General features: G+C 37.3%; 2 protein-coding genes across 3 annotated transcripts; one reads left to right on the top strand and one right to left on the bottom strand.

The window, feature by feature from the left end:
* Positions 1–322: 322 nt before the first annotated feature.
* LOC113067712 (TBC1 domain family member 30-like) lies at positions 323–13605 on the bottom strand. 2 transcript variants are annotated; one of them, XM_026240138.1, is made up of 14 exons: positions 12893–13605; positions 11867–12031; positions 7652–7713; positions 7476–7541; positions 7248–7373; positions 6641–6826; positions 5441–5609; positions 5180–5348; positions 4972–5077; positions 4701–4807; positions 3768–3910; positions 3054–3260; positions 2903–2968; positions 323–1556 (listed from the first exon to the last, which is right to left on the bottom strand). In XM_026240138.1, exons 1-14 carry the CDS (start codon positions 13392–13394, stop codon positions 697–699), a joined length of 2934 nt encoding a protein of 977 aa, XP_026095923.1. In that variant the 5' UTR covers positions 13395–13605; the 3' UTR covers positions 323–696. The 2 variants fall into 2 exon arrangements, with proteins under 2 accessions (XP_026095923.1, XP_026095933.1); XM_026240148.1 differs by lacking the exon at positions 2903–2968 and having other exon boundaries at positions 325–1556.
* A 757-nt stretch (positions 13606–14362) lies between these two features.
* On the top strand, positions 14363–20673 carry LOC113067919 (N-acetylglucosamine-6-sulfatase-like). Its single transcript, XM_026240404.1, has 14 exons — positions 14363–14637; positions 14784–14843; positions 15078–15284; positions 15391–15456; positions 16477–16575; positions 16658–16825; positions 16904–16986; positions 17068–17186; positions 17285–17388; positions 19110–19211; positions 19393–19503; positions 19587–19697; positions 19815–19975; positions 20088–20673. The coding sequence occupies exons 1-14, from the start codon at positions 14458–14460 to the stop codon at positions 20161–20163; spliced, it is 1647 nt and encodes a 548-aa protein (XP_026096189.1). The 5' UTR covers positions 14363–14457; the 3' UTR covers positions 20164–20673.
* Positions 20674–20858: the final 185 nt, after the last annotated feature.

The following is a 20858-nucleotide window of genomic DNA, read 5'->3' as shown; positions in this document are numbered from 1 at the left end:
AGAGATTAATAGAGAAGAGAAACATTCAAAAGGGACGTTAAATTGCAGGAGAGTTTTAACCAGAGCATCAGAAAAGAGAACTTCAACTTGGGTCATTCAGATGGCAAATAAATATTTTACTAAGGAAAGATCAAAATAAAAGAAACATGAATGGCATGATTGGAAAATGAACAAGTGTTGTGAAAACAACAGAAACAAGTGAACATGGAAAATTGGTTAACTTTATATGATTAAATAGTGTAAAAAATCCTTTTGGACTGTGCAATGCAGAACTGCAGCATTTCCCAGTCATTTAGCATGAGTGTTTTACATACATGTGATTTTCTGAGCTTTGAAGCATGTAAGTTAACATACATAGTGCATTGTAGTGAATACTGCTAACCTGAACATGCAACAAGAGATACTTTCAATGTCGGGTATAATTCGCAAATGTTTAGGTAGGGTTTCATATATATATACCATATATATATTCATATATATATATATATATATATATATAAAAACACAAGAAACAGCCTTCATAAATTCATGTTATAAACTTCATGGAAGCATTAAATCATCCAATATTGTTCCTAAATGTAGATGTTCTGGAGCATCTGAAACCATACTAGAGATGTGCTTTCGTGGTTGGAGTTTTGAACCCAAATGTATTGATATGAAGAATTAAATATGTGGTCGTCTGTAGTCGAAGATTCATCATCGCCGCCTTGTGGTGTTTCCAATATGGTTCATGCTTCTGCTCATCTGGGGAAAGTGCACGTTTGGAGTCCTGGCAGTTGGACCGTAGAGGCCCAAGTTTCTGGCAGTGGTGGACTTGCGAGGGGTTTTGATGCAAGGGAACGGGGAGAAGATCTGCTGTGGTTTCGGAGGTTCTCCAGCTGATGTTGAAGGGCTTCTTTTGAGGGAGCCTCCACTTTCTGAGCTAGATGAGTCTGAGCCTGGACGGCGGGTGGATGGGAGCGGAGCTGAGGCCGTGGGTTTGGGCTCTGGCTGTGGTTCTGGTGGTGGAGTTGGTGTAGGAGCATCAGAAGTTGGTTCTGGAGATGATGTAGATGGATCAGAAGTTAGTTCTGGAGATGATGTAGATGGATCAGAAGCTGTGTCTGGTTGTGGAGTTGGATCAGAAGCTTCAGATGAAAGTCCCAAAGAAGACAAGTGCTTGTTGATCTCCTGGAGATCTTCTCCTTCTCCAGAGCTTACAGTCTCCACCTTTTCTTGCTCTTCATCCTCACGTGTTCCCTCTTCAGTAGTTTCTTCTGTTTTGCTCATTTGTTCATCTTCTATCTCCAGAGAATCATCAAACCCGAGTTGCGCCCGTGCCCTGGCAATGTTCCTCCGGTGCGCTCGCACATGTGTTCTCCAGGGCGAGTGATGTCTGGCCCGAATCATCTGATCTTGGCTGGGTGTGGAGTGGGCTTGAGGACCTTCACCGTTATGGATGACCCCATTCTTTGGGGGCCTCTGACCAGGTCTGGGCCTCCTGCCCAGTAGAAGATGGTTGACCACAGGGGAGGGACCGATTTGAGAGGGAAGGATACTGGTGGCTGGACACTTATCTGTGAAGAATCAATATCAATGAGTAAAAATCAATCAATCAATCAAAATATATATATATATATATATATTTTTTTTTTTTTTTTAGGGGTGTCAATCCATAACATTTTTCAAATTAAATCACACCCTTTTTCTGTGATTAATTGCAATTAATTGCACACTTCATGAAATTAAGCATAGACCATTTATCTTATTTTAAATGTTTATTTTTTCATCATTTGTTATATCCAGCAAAGTAAACCAAAAGATTAAAGGGTGATTCACAAAAATCTGTATAAATTCAATGCACACAGACTGAAGTAATTTAAGTCTTGTGATGATTTGGGGTGCAATGTCATCTGCTGGTATTGGTCTACTGTTTTTTGAAAACCAAAGTCACTGCAACTTCTGCTGACCAGCTTTTTGAAGATGCGGATTTCATTTTCCAGCAGGATTCGGCACCTGCCCACATTGCCAAGTTGGTTAAATGACCATGGTGTTGGTGTGCTTGACTGGCCAGCAATCTCACCAGACCTGAACCCCAGAGAGAATTTATGGGCTATTGTCAAGAAGAAATTGAGAAACGAAAGCTCAATAAATTCAGATGAGCTGAAGCCCACTGTCAAAGAAACCTGGGCTTCCAGACCACCTCAGCAGTGCCACAAACTGATCACCTCCACACCACGCCGAATAGAGGCAGTAATTAAAGCAGAAGGAGCTTCTACCAAGTATTGAGTACATGTACAGTAAATGAACATACTAAGAATGAGTTTTTTATTAGTCTTATGAAGTATTCATTTTGTTCAGATGGTGAATTTTAGGGTTTTTGTTAAAAGTGAGCCAGAATCATCACAAGTAAAAGAACCAAAAGACATAAACTACATCAGCCTTTGTGCATTGAATTTAATACAATTTCACAATTTGAGTTGAATTACTGAAATAAACTTTTCCACAACATTCTAATTTATTGAGATGCACCTGCACAGTATATATATATATATATTTTTTTTTTGCCTTTATTAGTTTAGGACGGTATTTTCAGACAGAAAGCAAAGTGGGAGAGAGAGAAGCGGATGGGATCGGGAAAGGTCAGTGAGCAGGGGCTTGAACTCTGGACTCCTAAAGTACAACGGCATTATGTTGGTGTGCTGCCCATATTGTCTGTGTCAATATTTCGAGAAATAATTAACAAGCTTTAGCATATACCAATCCCCTGCAAAGCAAATATGCTCTTCATCAGTTTAACTGTCACAAAAATGTAAAAACGAAGTATGATTTATTGCAATACACAGTAGCAGACCCGAAACCAATCAAAAGACTTCACCAATTATCTAGAATGAAACCACAGCTGACCCATCAAAATCAGTACCAGTGTGGTGCTTCTGCTGTTTACTGGCTTGATGAGGTTCAATAGTTTCAGCTTCCACTGGAGGTCCTGGGAAAAATGTCACAACACACTGACCAACACTACATTCAGTCACTTCCTGAACTCATCTACAGCTGTAAAGCCCACACTGTACCTGTGTGGATGTACAGGAGCCCAGCCTGCTGCAGTTGTTTCTGTTTGATGCGTGAGTACTGTTTCTTCAGAGCGCTGATGTCAGTGCTCATTCGCTCCAGCATCATGCTGTTGATGGCCGCCTGGTGCTCGGCCCGCCCCGTGCCCACCGCCCCGGGACTCAGCTCAGCCATGTTACTCCCGTGAGAGCTCTGCTCCGCTCTCTGCTCTGCAGGGCAGATGAAAACACAAAGAAAAAATCTGAGAAACGTTTTATTGGGTAACTTGAGTAATGGCTGCGTCGGCTCCTTTCCAAACCTTTCATTTGTTTAGTTGCACTGGAACTGAAGGCTATAATTAAGGACAGCTGGAAAGAGTCTACCCACCTCAAGAGACAACAAGAACTAACAAATGCATTGAGAATTCAATCCATTTGAGGACAAATTCAGACAGGATTGGGAAGGATTTGCCAGGGTTAGGTACACTGAGCTCATATTTCCATTACTCCATGAGATCACCCTTATTTTGACACTGCCAGTACAGCTTTAGAGACACATGAAATGTTAAACACCATATGAAACATCTTGTGCATTTGATAAATTCCTGTGTTCAGCATGACATAAATCATGAAGCAGGAGTTAAGTTTGTAACCTCACAGACTGCACTATTAAATAGTGTACGAAACTATAAAATTGCTTTCAGCTTTTGGCTTACGAAAGCTTTTTTAGACACAGACCTTTAAGATGCTTTTGGTATCTTTGGATCTCAGGGGCCAGAAGTCCTCCAAGAGGCCCCAGGCAACCCAGAGCGGTGACAATAGAGTCTTCATCATCCATGTCAGCATCATCATCATCACTCTCCCATCCATGGAGTGCAAGACTATACATGGGAGAAAAAAAAACAATATATTGCATAAAATAAAACAAACATTATAATATGAAAAAAATAAATAAATAGAACAACCCAGAAAATGTATTAAATAATTAAATAAATTATATTATGCAGATTAGATTATATAACAATAATTGTTGTATTTATTAATAAAATAGTTATGATATTTTAAAAACAGAAACAAAAATAGTCAGGTTCTAAGCTTTAACATGAAGTAATTAAGTATGACAATATGAAGAAATGAAATAAAACAATGAAAAATAAAATACTTTTTTGAATGTTTTTAAATAAAATAAAATAAAAATACATTAAAATATAATATAATAAAAAAATAACACTAACGCTAATTCAATATTTTGCAGAGTAAAGTAGATAGATAAAATGGAAAACAAATATTTAAAAAGTTAAAAAATATAAAATAAAATTAAAATAATAATTGTATTAATTATTATAAAAAATTATTATTTTAAAAATTAAAAATAAATAATAAATAAATAAAAATGTTAATAAATATTTTAAAATGGAGAGAAATACAAGAAAAATGTACATGCTTTTTTATTGCACTGTTGCTTGCCTACATCTCTTCTTAAAAGTAAAAAATGATGTTTAAACTGAGTATAACGTTTGTGAAGAACATTTGCATTTGATATTTGCATGCCAATATACAATAATATGTGTCATAAAACAACACCCTGCAGTCACGATCACGTGTTATGACAACTAAACTCTCACGGATGCCATCTGTGCTGTGGGTGTCGAGTGTCTTCAGCTCTCATACCTGCTGTTCGCTCGGACAGGGGTCGGGAACGGGGTGATGTTGTAGGTGTATTTCTCCCTGAGCTCAGCCAGCTGGGGGAACGGGAACGGGGCCACGGAGTAGACCATCTGTCAGGACGAAAAACACGCTTTTAGCCCCAAAAGCAAACTTTCGGCATCTTCAACACTATTTTGCAACATTAAAGCTACTATAGTTGATTGAGTTATATGATAATGTTTATATATTATTAATGACTTTAATTATTCAAGATCTTTTATATGCTTAGTTCAACCTGCATGAGTTCACTGGAGTCGATAAGGTCGTGCTCCAGCATTTCCTGCGTCAGGCAGCCCATAGTACTATAAAACTCATCAGCAGTCTGGCACTCCTCAATTCGCCTGAGAGAGAGATGCAGAACACTTGATACAAGATCCAATCTTTCTTTGGAATCTGGCCTATTCTGCCACTCTCTATCATGGACAGATGATTGATAAACCTACTCTCCAAGTTTGGCCCAGATGGCGAGAGCTACACGCAGCAGCATTTCAGAGCCCTCAAAGAAGACAGAGTCCCAGATCTTCAGCACGGTGTGATGGGGTAAACAAGTGGCAAACATGGTCAGAAACCACTGCATGGTGAAGACGTTGGTGAGCGGAGGCTCATAGCTCCCTGAAACACAATGCTGACACATTGAAGTTGACCTGGAACAGACATTGTTCTTTTGCATCCGTAAGCTATAGATACACAGGGTTACTACACACCTCCTTCTTCCCGATTGGCTACTTTCTGGAGATGGTGGAGATGCTGAGAAAGTTCTGGAAGCTTAATTCGCAGCAGATCTCTGAACACAGCCATGTCCACTGAGAGGGCACGCAGGTTATTGGCGAAGTAACTATCTGGGAGCACTTTATCGATCAAATAGATCATCACCTTTCAAAACAACAGTAATTAAAAAGATAATGAATTTTAGCATATTTACTTGCTTATATAATAATATGAATGCATGAAATAATTATTAAATATATGTTAAATTAAAAATAAAATATTTTAAACAATTATGCGATTTGACCAACTAAATAACTTAAAAAAAGAAATTCAATATTTTTAAATTCAATATTAAAAAAAATATATACAAATGGGAAGAAAAGTAAATCAAAAAGAAAGAGAAAAAAAGGAGACAAAAAATAAAATCATGCATGTAATAAAATTTGTAAAAAAAAATTTAAATAGCATTTAAAAATAGTTTAACTATTTTTAAATAAAATAGAAAGAGAAACAAAGAATGAACATCAAATAAAATAGTAAATAAAAAAATATAGAATTAAACAAACACATACACACGATAAGTATGTTGGATAACTGTTGGATTAATAATTTCCAAATTTTTATTATAGATTAAATTGGAATTCTGGTTGCAAATAAAATAAAAATGAGGGCATTGAGCAAGCATTGCCTCTGGTGCATCCTCAAAAATAAATAAAAAATGTGACCCTGGTCTTAAGTGTCAATTTTTTTTAAAAATTTCAACAATTTTTATACATTATCTAAGAACTGAATAAATAAGAGTTCCATTGATATATGGTCTATTAGGATTGGACAATATTTGGCAGAGAAACAACAATTTGAACATCTGGAATCTGAGGGTATAAAAAGCTGTTGCCTTTAAAGATGTCCAAATGAAGATCTTAGCAGTGCATATTACTAATCAAAAATGAAGTTTTGATATATTTATGATAGGAAATTTACAAAATACCTTCATGAAAAATTATCTTTCCTCAATTTTCTAATGATTTTTGGCATAAAAGAAAAATCGATAATTTTGACCCATATAATGTATTTTTGGCTATAGCTACAAATATACCCCAGCGACATAAGACTTTTGTGGTCCAGGGTCACAAATAAGTAAATAACAGCCTACAATAAAGGTCAAAAAATATAATTCACAGAGCGTCTAAGCAAACCTTCAACGCATCTCCTTCATTTCCCTCTGTGACCTCCAGGATGAGGGCAGCCAGAACATTGAAGCCCTGACAGTATCCGACAGTCTTGTTCCAGCGGGCGTATGCCAGCAGCACCCGCTTCAGCACCACGCGGTCCTGCTCCGCCTCTTGGCCACAGTATGAACTGCAGCCGGTCCTGTGCAGGTCCTGAAGGAGGCGGGAAACAAAGCGTTACTGGTCTTATGTAAATAAGCACACTGAACTTTGCTCATTTGTGTCCACACGTGTCCGATAGATCACCTTTCTCTCTCTCCAGAGCTACACAAACACACCTACTGTTACATTACCCACAAACTGACGCACTACAATGAGCAAATATCCCACTGCACCATATAACCTTTTATCTGACTTGATTCAATTTAAAATCTCTAATGCTAAATGCTTACTCTAAATCCACGATTTATTTGCTTGCTTACAATGACTGTACAACTAATACTGACTGTTTAGTGACTTCACTACATATATTATATTATATTATATTATGTTATATAACAAAGGCAATATGTGACATTTATCACTTTTTTTGTGAGTTTCCATTTCACAATTTGGACGTAATATACACACATACCTTCACAATTTGGATTCCCAAAGTATCATCATCTGGATTGCTACGATCATTGAAAGCGAATCTCATTGTTTTCTCCCAGTCTATGGAGATACTGTGGAGATACTGGTCAGCTAGGGTCAGCCATACCTATACCAAAAAAAGCCCAAACATTATACAGTACATAAAATTTCATAGATATGAAAACATTGACTTTCAGTGTCTAAAGAGAGAAATTTCCAACACATATACCTTCTTCCTCCACTCTTTGGGAATCCCTACTGGGAGTCTGGCCACTGCCTTCAGAGCGTCGTACCACTACAGAGCAAAACAAACACAAACAATCAACATGCTAACCAAACTGTTTATTTATTTCTATTTAGGGGGAGTTGGACACACATCTTCAACAGTGGGTAGCTAGTACATACTTGTTGAAAGCCGTTCTTGCATAAAGAAGGTTCAATAGTGAACTTCAATCTGGTGTCCACCCCTAAAAAAAAAAAAAAAATAGTTATCATTATCAGTGAGACAATAATGACCATAAAGACGTCTCCTCTGGAGATGCAGGTGTCTCAATAAATGAATGAAGGGATTTTATCATTAAAAAAACGGAAAATATCCAACTAAAATGCACAGATGCACAGACAAGTGGTTAAGCAAGAAAAGAGTAATGTTTAGGTCAGAAAATTCCAGAAATTCATCACATCAAAGTTTTCTTCATTTACTGTGTGTGTGTGTGTGTATATATATATATATATTTTTTTTTTTTTTTTTTGAAACCTCTTGTTACAAATGTACTAACATCCCTTTTGTAACTCATAAATAATGAGGTTTGTTTTCTTTCAGTGGCTCATTATTTATGGCAGGCAGGTTACCTAACTCATGTTTTTAAGTTTATTTTTTGTCTAACAGGAATAAATACAACAACAAAAAAAGTTACTGGAAACGACAAGTGTATTAGTGCATTTTTATCGACCACGAGAAACCAAACGCGGGAGATCGAATGGCTGATAAATGTCGCTGTCCGTTCCAAAGCGGTGCTGAATCTCACTTCCGCCTGCGGTTTCTTCCGGATACACGACACCATCATGTATCAAGGCGAAATAAACCCTGTTTCTTATCAACGCTAAAGGCGTCATATTGAGCGATGAAGGGTTATAACAACACGATGAATTCTTTACAGTTATGTAACTTTCACAGTAGCCATTGCTATAAGCAAAATCCTGTCAATCGCGTATAAACAACTCTACCTCACTAACACGAAAGCGGCTACTTCTCCTACAGACCTTTTTTTTCCGCTACATAAAAAGAAATTAACACCAACCAGAGTCCATCTCGGTCATAGTTCCATGCGATAAATAACAATCAGTAGCAGAATGGCACCATTTCTGCATTTCCCTCGTCAGCCGGCTCTGTTCCGGATTAACCTACACGATTACAATCATCCCTCCAGCGCTCCTACTGCACTCATGTTCCATTACACGACACGACACAAGGGTCCGAGTGAAAAGCATTAGTCATGTGCAGTGTAATACACCTTTTAAATTAAAAGGGGCCATTTTTTACCCTAAAACTTTTAAAGCAATGACCAATTAATACAGAAATAATATTTAAAAGTGAGCGTAATATTTATTTAATAAATTATTTCTTAAGGGACTAAAATAAACCTTAAACAAATTTCAGGACACCTCAAATTCAAAACCATTACATTTTGTTACATTTAATTCTATTAACATATATACTACTTATACAGTTTACTGAAATACATAATTCAGTTATATTAATATTGCAAAAAGAAAAATATATATCGAATACGACATAATATGGGAAGGCCCTATAGGTCACATAATTATCACAAAAACACCATTCTACATTCAGCAAAAATGCAAATAAATCAATAGTTTTATCAATAATACCAGGGCAAAGACTAATAACGAATAAAAATAATTATTTAAAAGCATGCTGTATTCACCTGGCTCTAGGGTGCACAGCAGGAGCGGCGCTCTTCTGGAGATGCCGTTGCGTTTCTTCAGCACATTACTGATAATATTACCGACCCCTCCAGCTGCATTCTGCTGTTTCACACAAACCCTCGGCCTCTTAGAGGAAACAAACCGTCCCTGCTTCATCTGGAGAAAAACCTGAGGGCTCCGTTTGACCGCGCATTTACACCGATCTCATACCGAGAATCATTTTATCTAAAAATAAATCCTACTCGTTATGATCGACCAGATCAATAAATCAGAGGAAAACAACACATTCGCGAATCCTTTATCACCATACGTGAAGATGCATTGTCTGCACTTAAAGCATGTGAACTTTAAATAGAATAAAAGCATCAAAGGTGATCGAACAGAACGCGGAGGATGGGTGAGGCGGAATATCGCATTGATGCGCGTGTCTCACAGTCACACCCACATATGAGCGTCACATTCCGGGTTGAGAGGGAGGAGAGAGCGCTGGAGCTCTGGAGGATGGCTACAGATCAGAAACAGCTGAAGAAAACAATGACTTGAACAGTCATGACTAGTGCCATGATGCCAACTTTAGCCTTAATCTTTAACAAGTAGGAATATGGAAATATAACACTATATACTCTTAAAAACTTCCAAAAGGGGGGTTTCTCAGAGATGAAACATAAGCAGTATTTTTGGTAAAACAAAAACAAAACAACAACAACATTTTGTGGCATGAAGAAATTCTATAAATGCCAAAGCTTCTTCATGGAACCATCAATTCCAATAAAGAACCTTTACTTTAAGAACACAAGTAAACATTCTTGATTTAGGACCCAGTTAGAATAAAGTCTTGAGATAATCCAAATTCAATACTAACTATCCAAACAAAAGGGTAAATCAGGCAAATTTGATCATTAAAATTTCTTAAAGATTGCCCAAAAGTTAGCCAATTTACCTGAACTTACCTTATGAAGAGAGCAGACTTAATGTTACTTATGAGAGGGACACAAAACAGTTCCTGAAAAATGTCTGGCGAAAAAAAAAGCCCTGATATAGAAAATGTTTCTTATATTATTTCCATTGGATAAGCATTCTAGTATAAATTCTGACATACATTCAGTAATAAACCATGCTACTCATGTTTACAAAAATAAACATGCCAACAAATAAAAAACTAGACCATAACCATTCACAACCACTGATCTATATATTCTCTATTATAGATCAGTGTTCACAACTACAAAGTGACACCTCTTGCATTAAGAATAGACATCGACTGATGAATGGCAACCATGCAGAGCTATGGTTTGGATGTGATTTCATACTGTACCTGTTTGACAGTACTTGTCTTGCTGCATGTAGATAAAATAGAGGAAAAAGACATTAAACGATGCAAGGCTGCTGTATTAGTAGGACAACATGCTTGTGTCTGAACCAAATACATAAAACAAAAGGACTCATTGCATCCAAATGTGTAAAGGTTTTACTGCTGCACAATGACTACACCATTACTAATTTGCGAGCAAAATGCAAATACAAATTTGAGACCAATAGTTCAACAACTTTACAGTGCAAATTTGCATGCAAGTGTCATAAACTCATCACATGAATGAGTCGCCTCTGAAACCAAATGGATTGAATTTCAGTGATATTGAACATAGTCCGTGTTCTGAATCTAATGCAAATAATTAAATTTTAAAGTTGAGGAGGAGTCAATCCTGTGATAGTGGCGAGATATTTGAGAGCACTGTCTTCTGAAACATCAACAGAGAACTAGAACAAAGTGAAGAAAAAATGCATTTGATATATGGGACCCAGAGCTTTTTAGCAACCGCTACCTATGTAAACTATACTGCAAACCCCTTTAAAGGAAAATGTACTTCTCTTCAGGTCATCCAAGATGCATATGAGCTTGTTTCATCAGGATAGATTTGGAGAAATTTAGCATCACATCAGTTGCTCACCAGAGGATCCTCTGCAGTGCAAATAATCGAATGCAATGATCATGCACATCTCGTCAGTAAAGCCGGTTCTGTGATTAGAAGTAAACCTCCATCACCTGCTTTCAGACGGAGCAGCATGTACTACACAGAGCAGTGGTTCACTGACAAGCATAGCCCTAATGGGTGCCATCAGAATGAGATTCCAAACAGCTGAAAAAATTATCACAATAATTCAAGTAATCCCCATCACATCACTCCAGTCCATCAATTAATCTCTTGTAACATTAAACATCATAATTATGGATTTGTTTCTTACAAACGTGCAGCTTTTGTTTAAAAAAAGATGCCAATTTTTGGACAGTTGTGTGGATTACTTGTGGATTATTATGATGTTTTTATCAGCTGTTTGGACTCTCATTCTGGCAGCACCCATTCACTGCAGACGATCCATTGATGAGTGAATGATATACTGCATTTCTCGAAATCTGTTCTCATTAAGAACTACTCATCTACATCTTGGATGGCCTGAGTGCGAGTACATTTTCAGCAAATTTTCATTTTTAGGTGAACTATTCCTTTAAGGAATAACAGACATCAAGCGCCAGTGAAAGTAAAGACATGCTTTCGATCTAGAATACATTAGTCTTCAAATAGCAAAGAAAGCCTTGGGTAATATAACACTGACTACTTAAAGCAATAATGACTGGAAGAGGAGTGAAATGAGAGAATGATTTGTAATTACGTCTTTTCTGAGAGACGGCTTGCAGGCAGGCAGTGACTATATCACAGTTCTTCTGAAACTTCTGCCGAAGTCTGTCCTTCCTCTTGACCTGACGCACCAGTTTGGCCGACTGCACACCAATACGATACTTCACTTCCTGAATGATCCACTTCAGCTCCTCCAGACCTGAGCACAAAATAAAGCTGGTTTAAATCTATAGGAAATGCATTCATTTTGGGAAAAATGAAAAGGCACACAAATCTCAGATTAATGTGTGCATAACTTGGCATTTATGTAGACAGATTAAGGTCATTTGGATTTAACACGGTGTATGTAACCTCTTTATGCAAATTGTCATTATGGCCTACAAAGAACCTGAGCAACTGAGACAACAATTCAGTTACTTCAACAAACAAAGGTGGCATTAAAACTGGGTCAGTTCTGCAATGTGGCACATTACTTCATCTAAAACAATTTAAAACAACCTAACCATATTGAGAGAAAATTTATTTTAATATTGCTTAAGAGTAATGTCCTTCCAGAAGCAAATGAACAGCTAAAATGAAATACAATAAGTATAAAAATGAAAATGTAATAATAATAATAATAATAATAATAATAATTTCAAAAAGTACAAACATTTTGAAAAATGATAGAAAACCTCAAAAATAAACCCCTATATCTAGACTTTATTTTATATCATGATTTGAATGAATAAATATGGGTTCTCAAATTTTTAATTCTGTAAATTATTCAAACAATCATTCAGTAGAACTTCATATAACAAACACTTCCAATAAAAATTTAATATTTAAGATTTTAATATCATTAAGATTTGAATGTTTTTAAAAGAAGACTCACCATATATAACAGTTATTCTAATTTGTAATATTTTGCAATGTAACAGATTTTATCTGTAGCCTATTTTTAAAAACATGAAAAAATGTAATTATTCCAAAATTAATTGTAATTATTCCAAACTCTTGGAATAAATGATAGTGTGTGCTTTACATAAATAAAAATACATTGACTGTGTGAGTGGCTCACCTTTTTGAGCCAAGTATTTCATCTGATGGCGCCTCGTGTGCTTCTCCTGAAGTTCTTGGAGAAAGTTGGAGCCAGTGTTACTCCTGCCCAGGAAGGCATCTGAGCTGGAGGCTTCGGTCGAGCTGTCCACCTCTCTGACATTATTACTGTACGTGTCATAGAGCTCCACTAACAGACAGTCCACTATAGATGATGAGCGGGACGCTCTCAGGTCCTCTTCATCCGAATACACACCTCCTCCTGCTCTCTCCATACGGATCTCTCCAGCTGTTGCTCCATGAGGCACATTTGCGCACTTGCACAGTGAGACCGAAGCTGTTTTGGCGCACTCACAGTTTCCGTCCGAAACTGAACGTCCTTTTGAAGCCCATTTGTGAAACGCTGAGAAGCCGTCAAAGTACGACGCACCTGAGTTAAGAAAAACTCCGCTCTCCTCATCCGAGCAGATGTCACATATGTCTATCTCCTTGAGTTCCTCTTTGGCGACTTCCACACCAGACATGTTTTAGCCCTCTTTAAAGTTCAACATTAAACATTCGTGCACACATGCTGCACTCAAGTACAAACCAGAGAGTGTTATAGATGAATCAATAAGGAACTCGAGTTCCGGGTGTGTTCCATTCCTTGAGCGGGGTTTGCAGCGCTTTTCCCAGGCTCCAGTTTCCTTCCTGAACGCTCTAAATCCTGATTGCACGCCCCTGCAGCAGGAATAGTTCAACCCACGTCCGAAACTGTTCAAACAAAGTTTTGAAACAACAGGTGAATGAGAAATATTCATCAGTTGTTTGTAAATGAACGTGTTCAAATAAAAATATAAAAATTATTTGGTAAAAACTACTTTTATCTAAAAAAATAAATAAAAAATTAGTTTAATTTAATAAAATATAATTTAAATACACGCCAATATGACCATTATTTTTTTCAAGGTGAAATAAGTTACTAAAAGATCGTTACAATTATTTTTAAAATGTTGATATGGTTAAATTGAGTTCATGGTTTTCAAAATTAAGAAACTGAGAAACTGCATTATAGTAATATTGTACAACTTTTGTGACGTAATAGAGATTTAAGTAGTCGAGATGATAAAAAGAGATCACATATGCCATAAAACATACATTTTATGAATGACATCATGCCTTTGAATTAACGTAAACATCAGCTGACCGGGGCTTCCGTCTCTCCACGTGATGAAACAGGACAGTTTTATTAATCCTACTATGACGACGGGTAAGAACATGAATATTAACGACGCAAAGTAATAGCCTGGAATATGATTGGCTGTCAGGCAGACGTTGGTAGGTGGGCGTTATAGTATGCCCGCAAATGAGCGAATCCTACTCTGCTGTAGGCCTGGCTTATGAATATAAATTAGGCTACGTGACCAGACGCCACAAGAGGTAACCAAGCAACGCCAGAACGTCTAAATAATATTCATGAAGCCAAAAAGTCGCCATAGTATGATTAGTAATTTCGTACACAAGACTAGGCAAGCTAGCTGCTCCAGCGTTTTCCTTTCCTTACAGAATTTAATGCTTTTATCTCAAGAAAAGGTCCTCGTTTAGGTCATGGCTTTATGTGTTTTTAATTCGGCACTAAAGATGGCTTCTTCTCCGTTTGTAATGTTACATGTTATTCTCATCTGCGTCACTTTGCATTGTAACAGTCTGGCCGAGGCTAAAATGAATCCCAGAGCGAATATAGTTTTAATCCTGACTGATGATCTAGATGTGTCTATCGGTGGAATGGTGAGTATATTTTCTAAGAAAGTATTTTTTTTGTTGTCATTCTCCGTGGTTTGGATTTCTTCCATGCATTTCTACTTTTATGTATCGTGGCTAAAGTAACTTAAACGAGCTGCTTCACGAGAATCTTGCCATCTTTCGTTCTACAGATCCCTTTGGTGAAGACTAAAAAGCTGATAGGTGATGCTGGGATAACCTTTACAAACACGGTGAGTAGAAATTGTTCTGGATCTGTTTATTGATGCATAGAAGTGCTATGGGATCTTGCATGTCATTCAAGCTTAAAAAGCCCTTATATTGTTCTACATGAGAATATTTATAAATTTGTTAGACATAACAATTAAAATGTGCATTGAGGATCAACCAGCATGCATGTTTGCCATTGCATCTGTTAATTTGCACAGCATCTCTCAACTCTTTTTGTCATTTCTTCTCTCATGCAGTTTGTCGCCAGTCCCCTTTGCTGTCCCAGCCGGGCGAGCATCCTGACGGGCAAATATCCTCATAACCATCATGTGGTCAACAACACGCTGGAGGGCAACTGCAGCAGCACTGCATGGCAGAAGACCCAAGAGCCCGAGACTTTCCCTGCCTTCCTTCAGAAACACGGCATCTATCAGACCTTCTTTGCTGGGAAGTATCTGAATGAGGTGAAGACACATACTGGGAGCTTTCACATTGATGAAACCTTTTCTTTGGGTGAATCAGTTGACGGTACATCACCTTGAATCATCCGTGTCTGTTTCTCTGCTATAGTACGGGAATAAAAAAGCAGGAGGTGTGGAGCACGTTCCTCCAGGCTGGGATCACTGGTTCGCCCTGGTAAGAAAAACACAGGAGATGTATCATTTAATAATGTAATCATTTAACTGTAAATTTTATTTGACTGTTCATCTATAGCAGTGATGTTATTGTGATGGGAAAACTGAATGAAAATTAGCAACTAACTGAAATAAGTTCTAAAATTACTAACTAACGGAAAACTGAAATTAAAAATAAAATAATTCAGAAACATTTTTATAATAAAAATCTAATAAAAAAAGAAAAAAGCTAATAAAATGAAAAAAATTCAAATGAAAACCAAAAAATGAAATCTAATTATATATATATATATATATATATATATATATATATATATATATATATATATATATATATTAGATAGATAGATAGATAGATAGATAGATAGATAGATATAGATAATACTATAACCCAAAGGCTTACCTTTGGGAATCATGAGTAGAATATAAAAAATAAAAGAGAAATTAAAAAACATTAAAATGAAGAAATGTAAAAAACAAATTTACAAAATTTAAGTTAAATGAAGAAATGAAAAAAAGAGAAAAATGACAAGCTGGAATACATTGACAAGGCCTTCAACCTTTCCCATCAGTGCTGTAAAATCTAATTTTAGCTGAAAGGTTAGGAAAACAGTTTGTAGCCTAAAATATAGCATGTTTGGGAAGCTGGTACAAGAACTCATGCAAGAAATAAATCCAGAAGAGAAAAAGTATGTTTTCTGAAGTCATTCTAATTATTTTCCTAATAGCAGCTCCCATGATTCATAGCTCACTGAGAGCAGATTGAAGGTTTGGTTTGTTTAATTGTTTCAAAGACCGGAAAAATGTTTGGATGTATTTATTTATTAAAAAGTATTTCTTTATTTTAATCATTTTTATTAAATTTAACTGTTTTATTTCTTTATTTAAATTTTCTAAGTTATATTTGTATTTCTGTATTGTCAATTTTTTTACATTTTCAGGTTTCGGAAATTGAGTTTTGATTCTAAACCAGATTTGTTTAAAGTGAAATATTTGCTATGATTTGAACATATTCCTACAGGAGAGAAACTCCAAATACTACAACTACACGCTGTCGGTGAACGGCAGGGAGCAGCGGCATGGACAGAACTACAGCGAAGATTACCTTACAGATGTTCTGGTACGAGCAGATCTCACCTGTGTTCATGAGACTACATCAGACCTCATGCATTTGATGTTCAGTGGCTTCTGATTCCTTCCAGGCCAATATTTCCATCGACTTCCTGGAAAACAAGTCAAACCGCAGGCCTTTCTTCATGATGGTGTCCACACCAGCCCCTCACTCGCCCTGGACAGCCGCTCCTCAGTACGAGAGCAGTTTCCCCAACGTTAAAGCACCAAGAGACCCTAACTTTAACATACACGGCAAGGTACAGGCCCAACGTGTCTGAAATATTCTGATTGGATCGTCTTTTGAATATGTGACAACATTTCAACCTGTTTTTCAGGACAAGCACTGGCTCATCAGACAAGCAAAAACGCCCATGACCAACTCTTCAGTGGAGTTCTTGGATAACGCCTACAGAAAACGGTATTCAGATGCTTTTAAATCATGCACTTGATATTAATATTGCACATGAAGTAATGCGACACCGATGATCTGTTCCACCAGGTGGCGTACTTTACTATCTGTAGACGACCTGGTGGAGAAGGTGGTGAGAAAGTTGGAGGTCAGAGGAGAGCTAAGCAGCACCTACATCATCTTCACCTCTGACAATGGATACCACACAGGTACACAATGAGTTATATAGAGAAGAAATGTTTTTTTTTTTTTTTTTTTTTTACTTTCCCTAGCTTTTATTTTGTCATGTGTCTGTTTCGTCTCTCAGGCCAGTTTTCTCTTCCAATGGATAAGAGGCAACTCTATGAATTTGATATCAGAGTTCCTCTTTTGGTGCGAGGGCCTAATATCAAACCCAACCAGACAAGCCCGGTAATATAAACAAGCATAAAAAAACTAAATTACATTATATTTTCTTATTTTTTGTTTCTTAATAGTATTTATTTTATTTCTTCATTTTATTTTCAGCCCCCCCCCCCCTTGTTTAATTTTACTTTCTCACATTATTTAATTTTATAGTATATATTTAATTTTTTTTTCAAACAAGTTTTGAATCTAAACCAGATTTGTTTGCTTTTTCCTTGTGTATGCACGCTATATAGGTCCTTCTCAAAAAATTAGCTTATTGTGATAAAAGTTCATTATTTTCCATAATGTAATGATAAAAATTTAACTTTCATATATTTTAGATTCATTGCACACCAACTGAAATATTTCAGGTCTTTTACTGTTTTAATAGTGATGATTTTGGCATACAGCTCATGAAAACCCAAAATTCCTATCTCAAAAAATTAGCATATCATGAAAAGGTTCTCTAAACGAGCTATTAACCTAATCATCTGAATCAACTAATTAACTCTAAACACCTGCAAAAGATTCCTGAGGCTTTTAAAAACTTCCAGCCTGGTTCATTACTCAAAACCGCAATCATGGGTAAGACTGCCGACCTGACTGCTCAAGTGAGAGGGTAAGACACAGAAAGAAATTTCTGAACGAATAGGCTGTTACCAGAGTGCTGTATCAAGGCACCTCAGTGGGAAGTCTGTGGGAAGGAAAAAGTGTGGCAAAAAAAGCTGCGCAACGAGAAGAGGTGACCGGACCCTGAGGAAGATTGTGGAGAAGGACCGATTCCAGACCTTGGGAGACCTGTGGAAGCAGTGGACTGAGTCTGGAGTAGAAACATCCAGAGCCACTGTGCACAGGCATGTGCAGGAAATGGGCTACAGAGAAGCAGCACTGGACTGTTGCTCAGTGCACCAAAGTACTTTTTTCGGATGAAAGCAAATTTTGCATGTCATTCGGAAATCATGGTGCCAGTGTCTGGAGGAAGACTTGGGAGAAGGAAATGCCAAAATGCCTGAAGTCCAGTGTCAAGTACCCACAGTCAGTGATGGTCTGGGGTGCCATGTCAGCTGCGTTTTTCAGCACGACCTGGCACCTGCTCACAGTGCCAAAACCACTGGTAAATGGTTTACTGACCATGGTATTACTGTGCTCAATTGGCCTGCCAACTCTCCTGACCTGAACCCCATAGAGAATCTGTGGGATATTGTGAAGAGAAAGTTGAGAGACGCAAGACCCAACACTCTGGATGAGCTTAAGGCCGCTATCGAAGCATCCTGGGCCTCCATAACACCTCAGCAGTGCCACAGGCTGATTGCCTCCATGCCACGCCGCATTGAAGCAGTCATTTCTGCAAAAGGATTCCCGACCAAGTATTGAGTCCATAACTGAACATAATTATTTGAAGGTTGACTTATTTTTTATTAAAAACACTTTTCTTTTATTGGTCGGATGAAATATGCTAATTTTTTGAGATAGGAATTTTGGGTTTTCATGAGCTGTATGCCAAAATCATCAGTATTAAAACAATAAAAGACCTGAAATATTTCAGTTGGTGTGCAATGAATCTAAAATATATAAAAGTTTAATTTTTATCATTACATTATGGAAAATAATGAACTTTTATCACAATATGCTAATTTTTTTAGAAGGACCTGTATATGTAATATTCACATTAACAGAAAAGGTTTTTATAATATTTATTAGCTTTTTTTTTATTTTATGTGTAAATAATTGATCTGTTTTAACAGTTACTTATAGCAAATGTGGATTTGGGTCCAACAATCCTGGATATCGCAGGATACAGCGTCAATGAAACTCAGATGGACGGGATGTCATTTCTTCCCATCATGGTGAATCCTGTTTGAATTTATTAACTTTTAAATTAAATAAAGTATTGGCATTCTTGGTCATTTTTGGCATAATGGATGTTTTTTGTAGTGTTTCTTGCTACAGGTTCAGTATAATTAACTTAAGTGATAAATTAATAAGGGGTTGCGTTTGCGTTTGATTTGAGTTGTCTTTGTGTCTCAGACCAGTCAAGGGAACAGCAGCACGTGGAGATCTGATGTACTGGTGGAATATGAGGGAGAAGGAAGCAACATCTCAGACCCAGCCTGCCCTTTGCTGGGCCCCGGGGTCTCGGTGAGGCTCTGTGTGCCACAAATAAACAGTCATTACAGTAACCACAAAAAATGAGTGCTGTAACACAGCTGTTGTCTCTGCAGGAGTGCTTCCCCGACTGTGTGTGCGAAGACTCGTACAATAACACGTACGCCTGCGTTCGCACAGTAGCACAGGCCGCCAACTTACAGTACTGTGAATTTGATGATAATGAGGTAAAAATAAAAGCTAGTGCTTCCAACAGCGCACTGACAGTAATACTGCAAAGTATAATAAAAAATATTTAATATGTATTAATAACTGTAATAATAGCACAGCTTCTTTGCTTGCAGGTGTTTGTGGAGGTCTATAACCTGACAGCAGACCCGTTTCAGCTGAGTAACATCGCCAAGAGCATCGATCAGGAAGTCCTGGAGAAGATGAACCACCGTCTCATGATGCTGCAGTCCTGCTCGGGACAGTCCTGCAGAACGCCAGGCGTCTACGACTCACAGTCAGTGCTTCCTTAACACTTCAACAATCAGCATTCACTAGAAATAGCTGTATTATTATTATTAAGATGTTAGGAAATCTAACTTCCAGCTCGCTTGTCACTGTTTCACCAGGTTCAGGTTTGATCCTCGGTTGATGTTCAGCAGCCTCGTGCCTCACAGAAACAAACGACGACAGACGCTGAAGTAGAGCGTGGAGAGGTTTACAGGAACAAGACACATGGAGGGAATGAATAAAGGGCACTGAAAAACAAGCCCTCTTGCTCCCTTTATATCCGGCCCGGTCTCTCCTCTGATGAGGTCATCAGGGTGCGCCCAGGGTACCAAACACACCACAGACACGACCTTCATCCCCTCCAGCTCTCATTCACATCAGATTCCTCTTTATTCTCAATTAACGTTCAGTTTTGCTGCTTTAACACAGGATATTGTCTTTATTGTAATGTTTTTGAAAATGTTGTTTTACTTTTGCTTTAAACCGTCTTGAGTTTTCCAATTTTGTAATGCATTTGAAAATTGTTGGGATAATTTGTTTGTTTGCCAGATGTGTCTGAAACATTCCACTCCACATCTTCAGTTATAAAAGAATTCACAACTCTACTAAGCCTGCCTTTTATGATCAACACTGAGAATGGAAGCTTGTTTTTTGGCTACAGGATCAAAAATAAAAAAGGTCATTGCAACTTTTTATCGTACAATTAGGATTTTTTTAATTGTGAGTTTATATCACAATTTGGACTTTTTCCACAATTGCAAGATATAAATCCACATTTCTGAGAAAACCTAATGTAAACTAATAAATACTGAGAATTCTCAGAATTCCGTTTTTTTGTTGTTGTTGTTGTAGTTGTTGTTTTTTTTGTCACAAATCTCACAATTCAAACT

This window comes from Carassius auratus, chromosome 4 (genome assembly GCF_003368295.1).
Source record: "Carassius auratus strain Wakin chromosome 4, ASM336829v1, whole genome shotgun sequence".
NCBI lineage: Eukaryota > Metazoa > Chordata > Actinopteri > Cypriniformes > Cyprinidae > Carassius > Carassius auratus.
The sequence above is the reverse complement of the archived record's forward strand: the minus strand, read 5'-3'. Positions and strand labels throughout refer to the sequence as shown.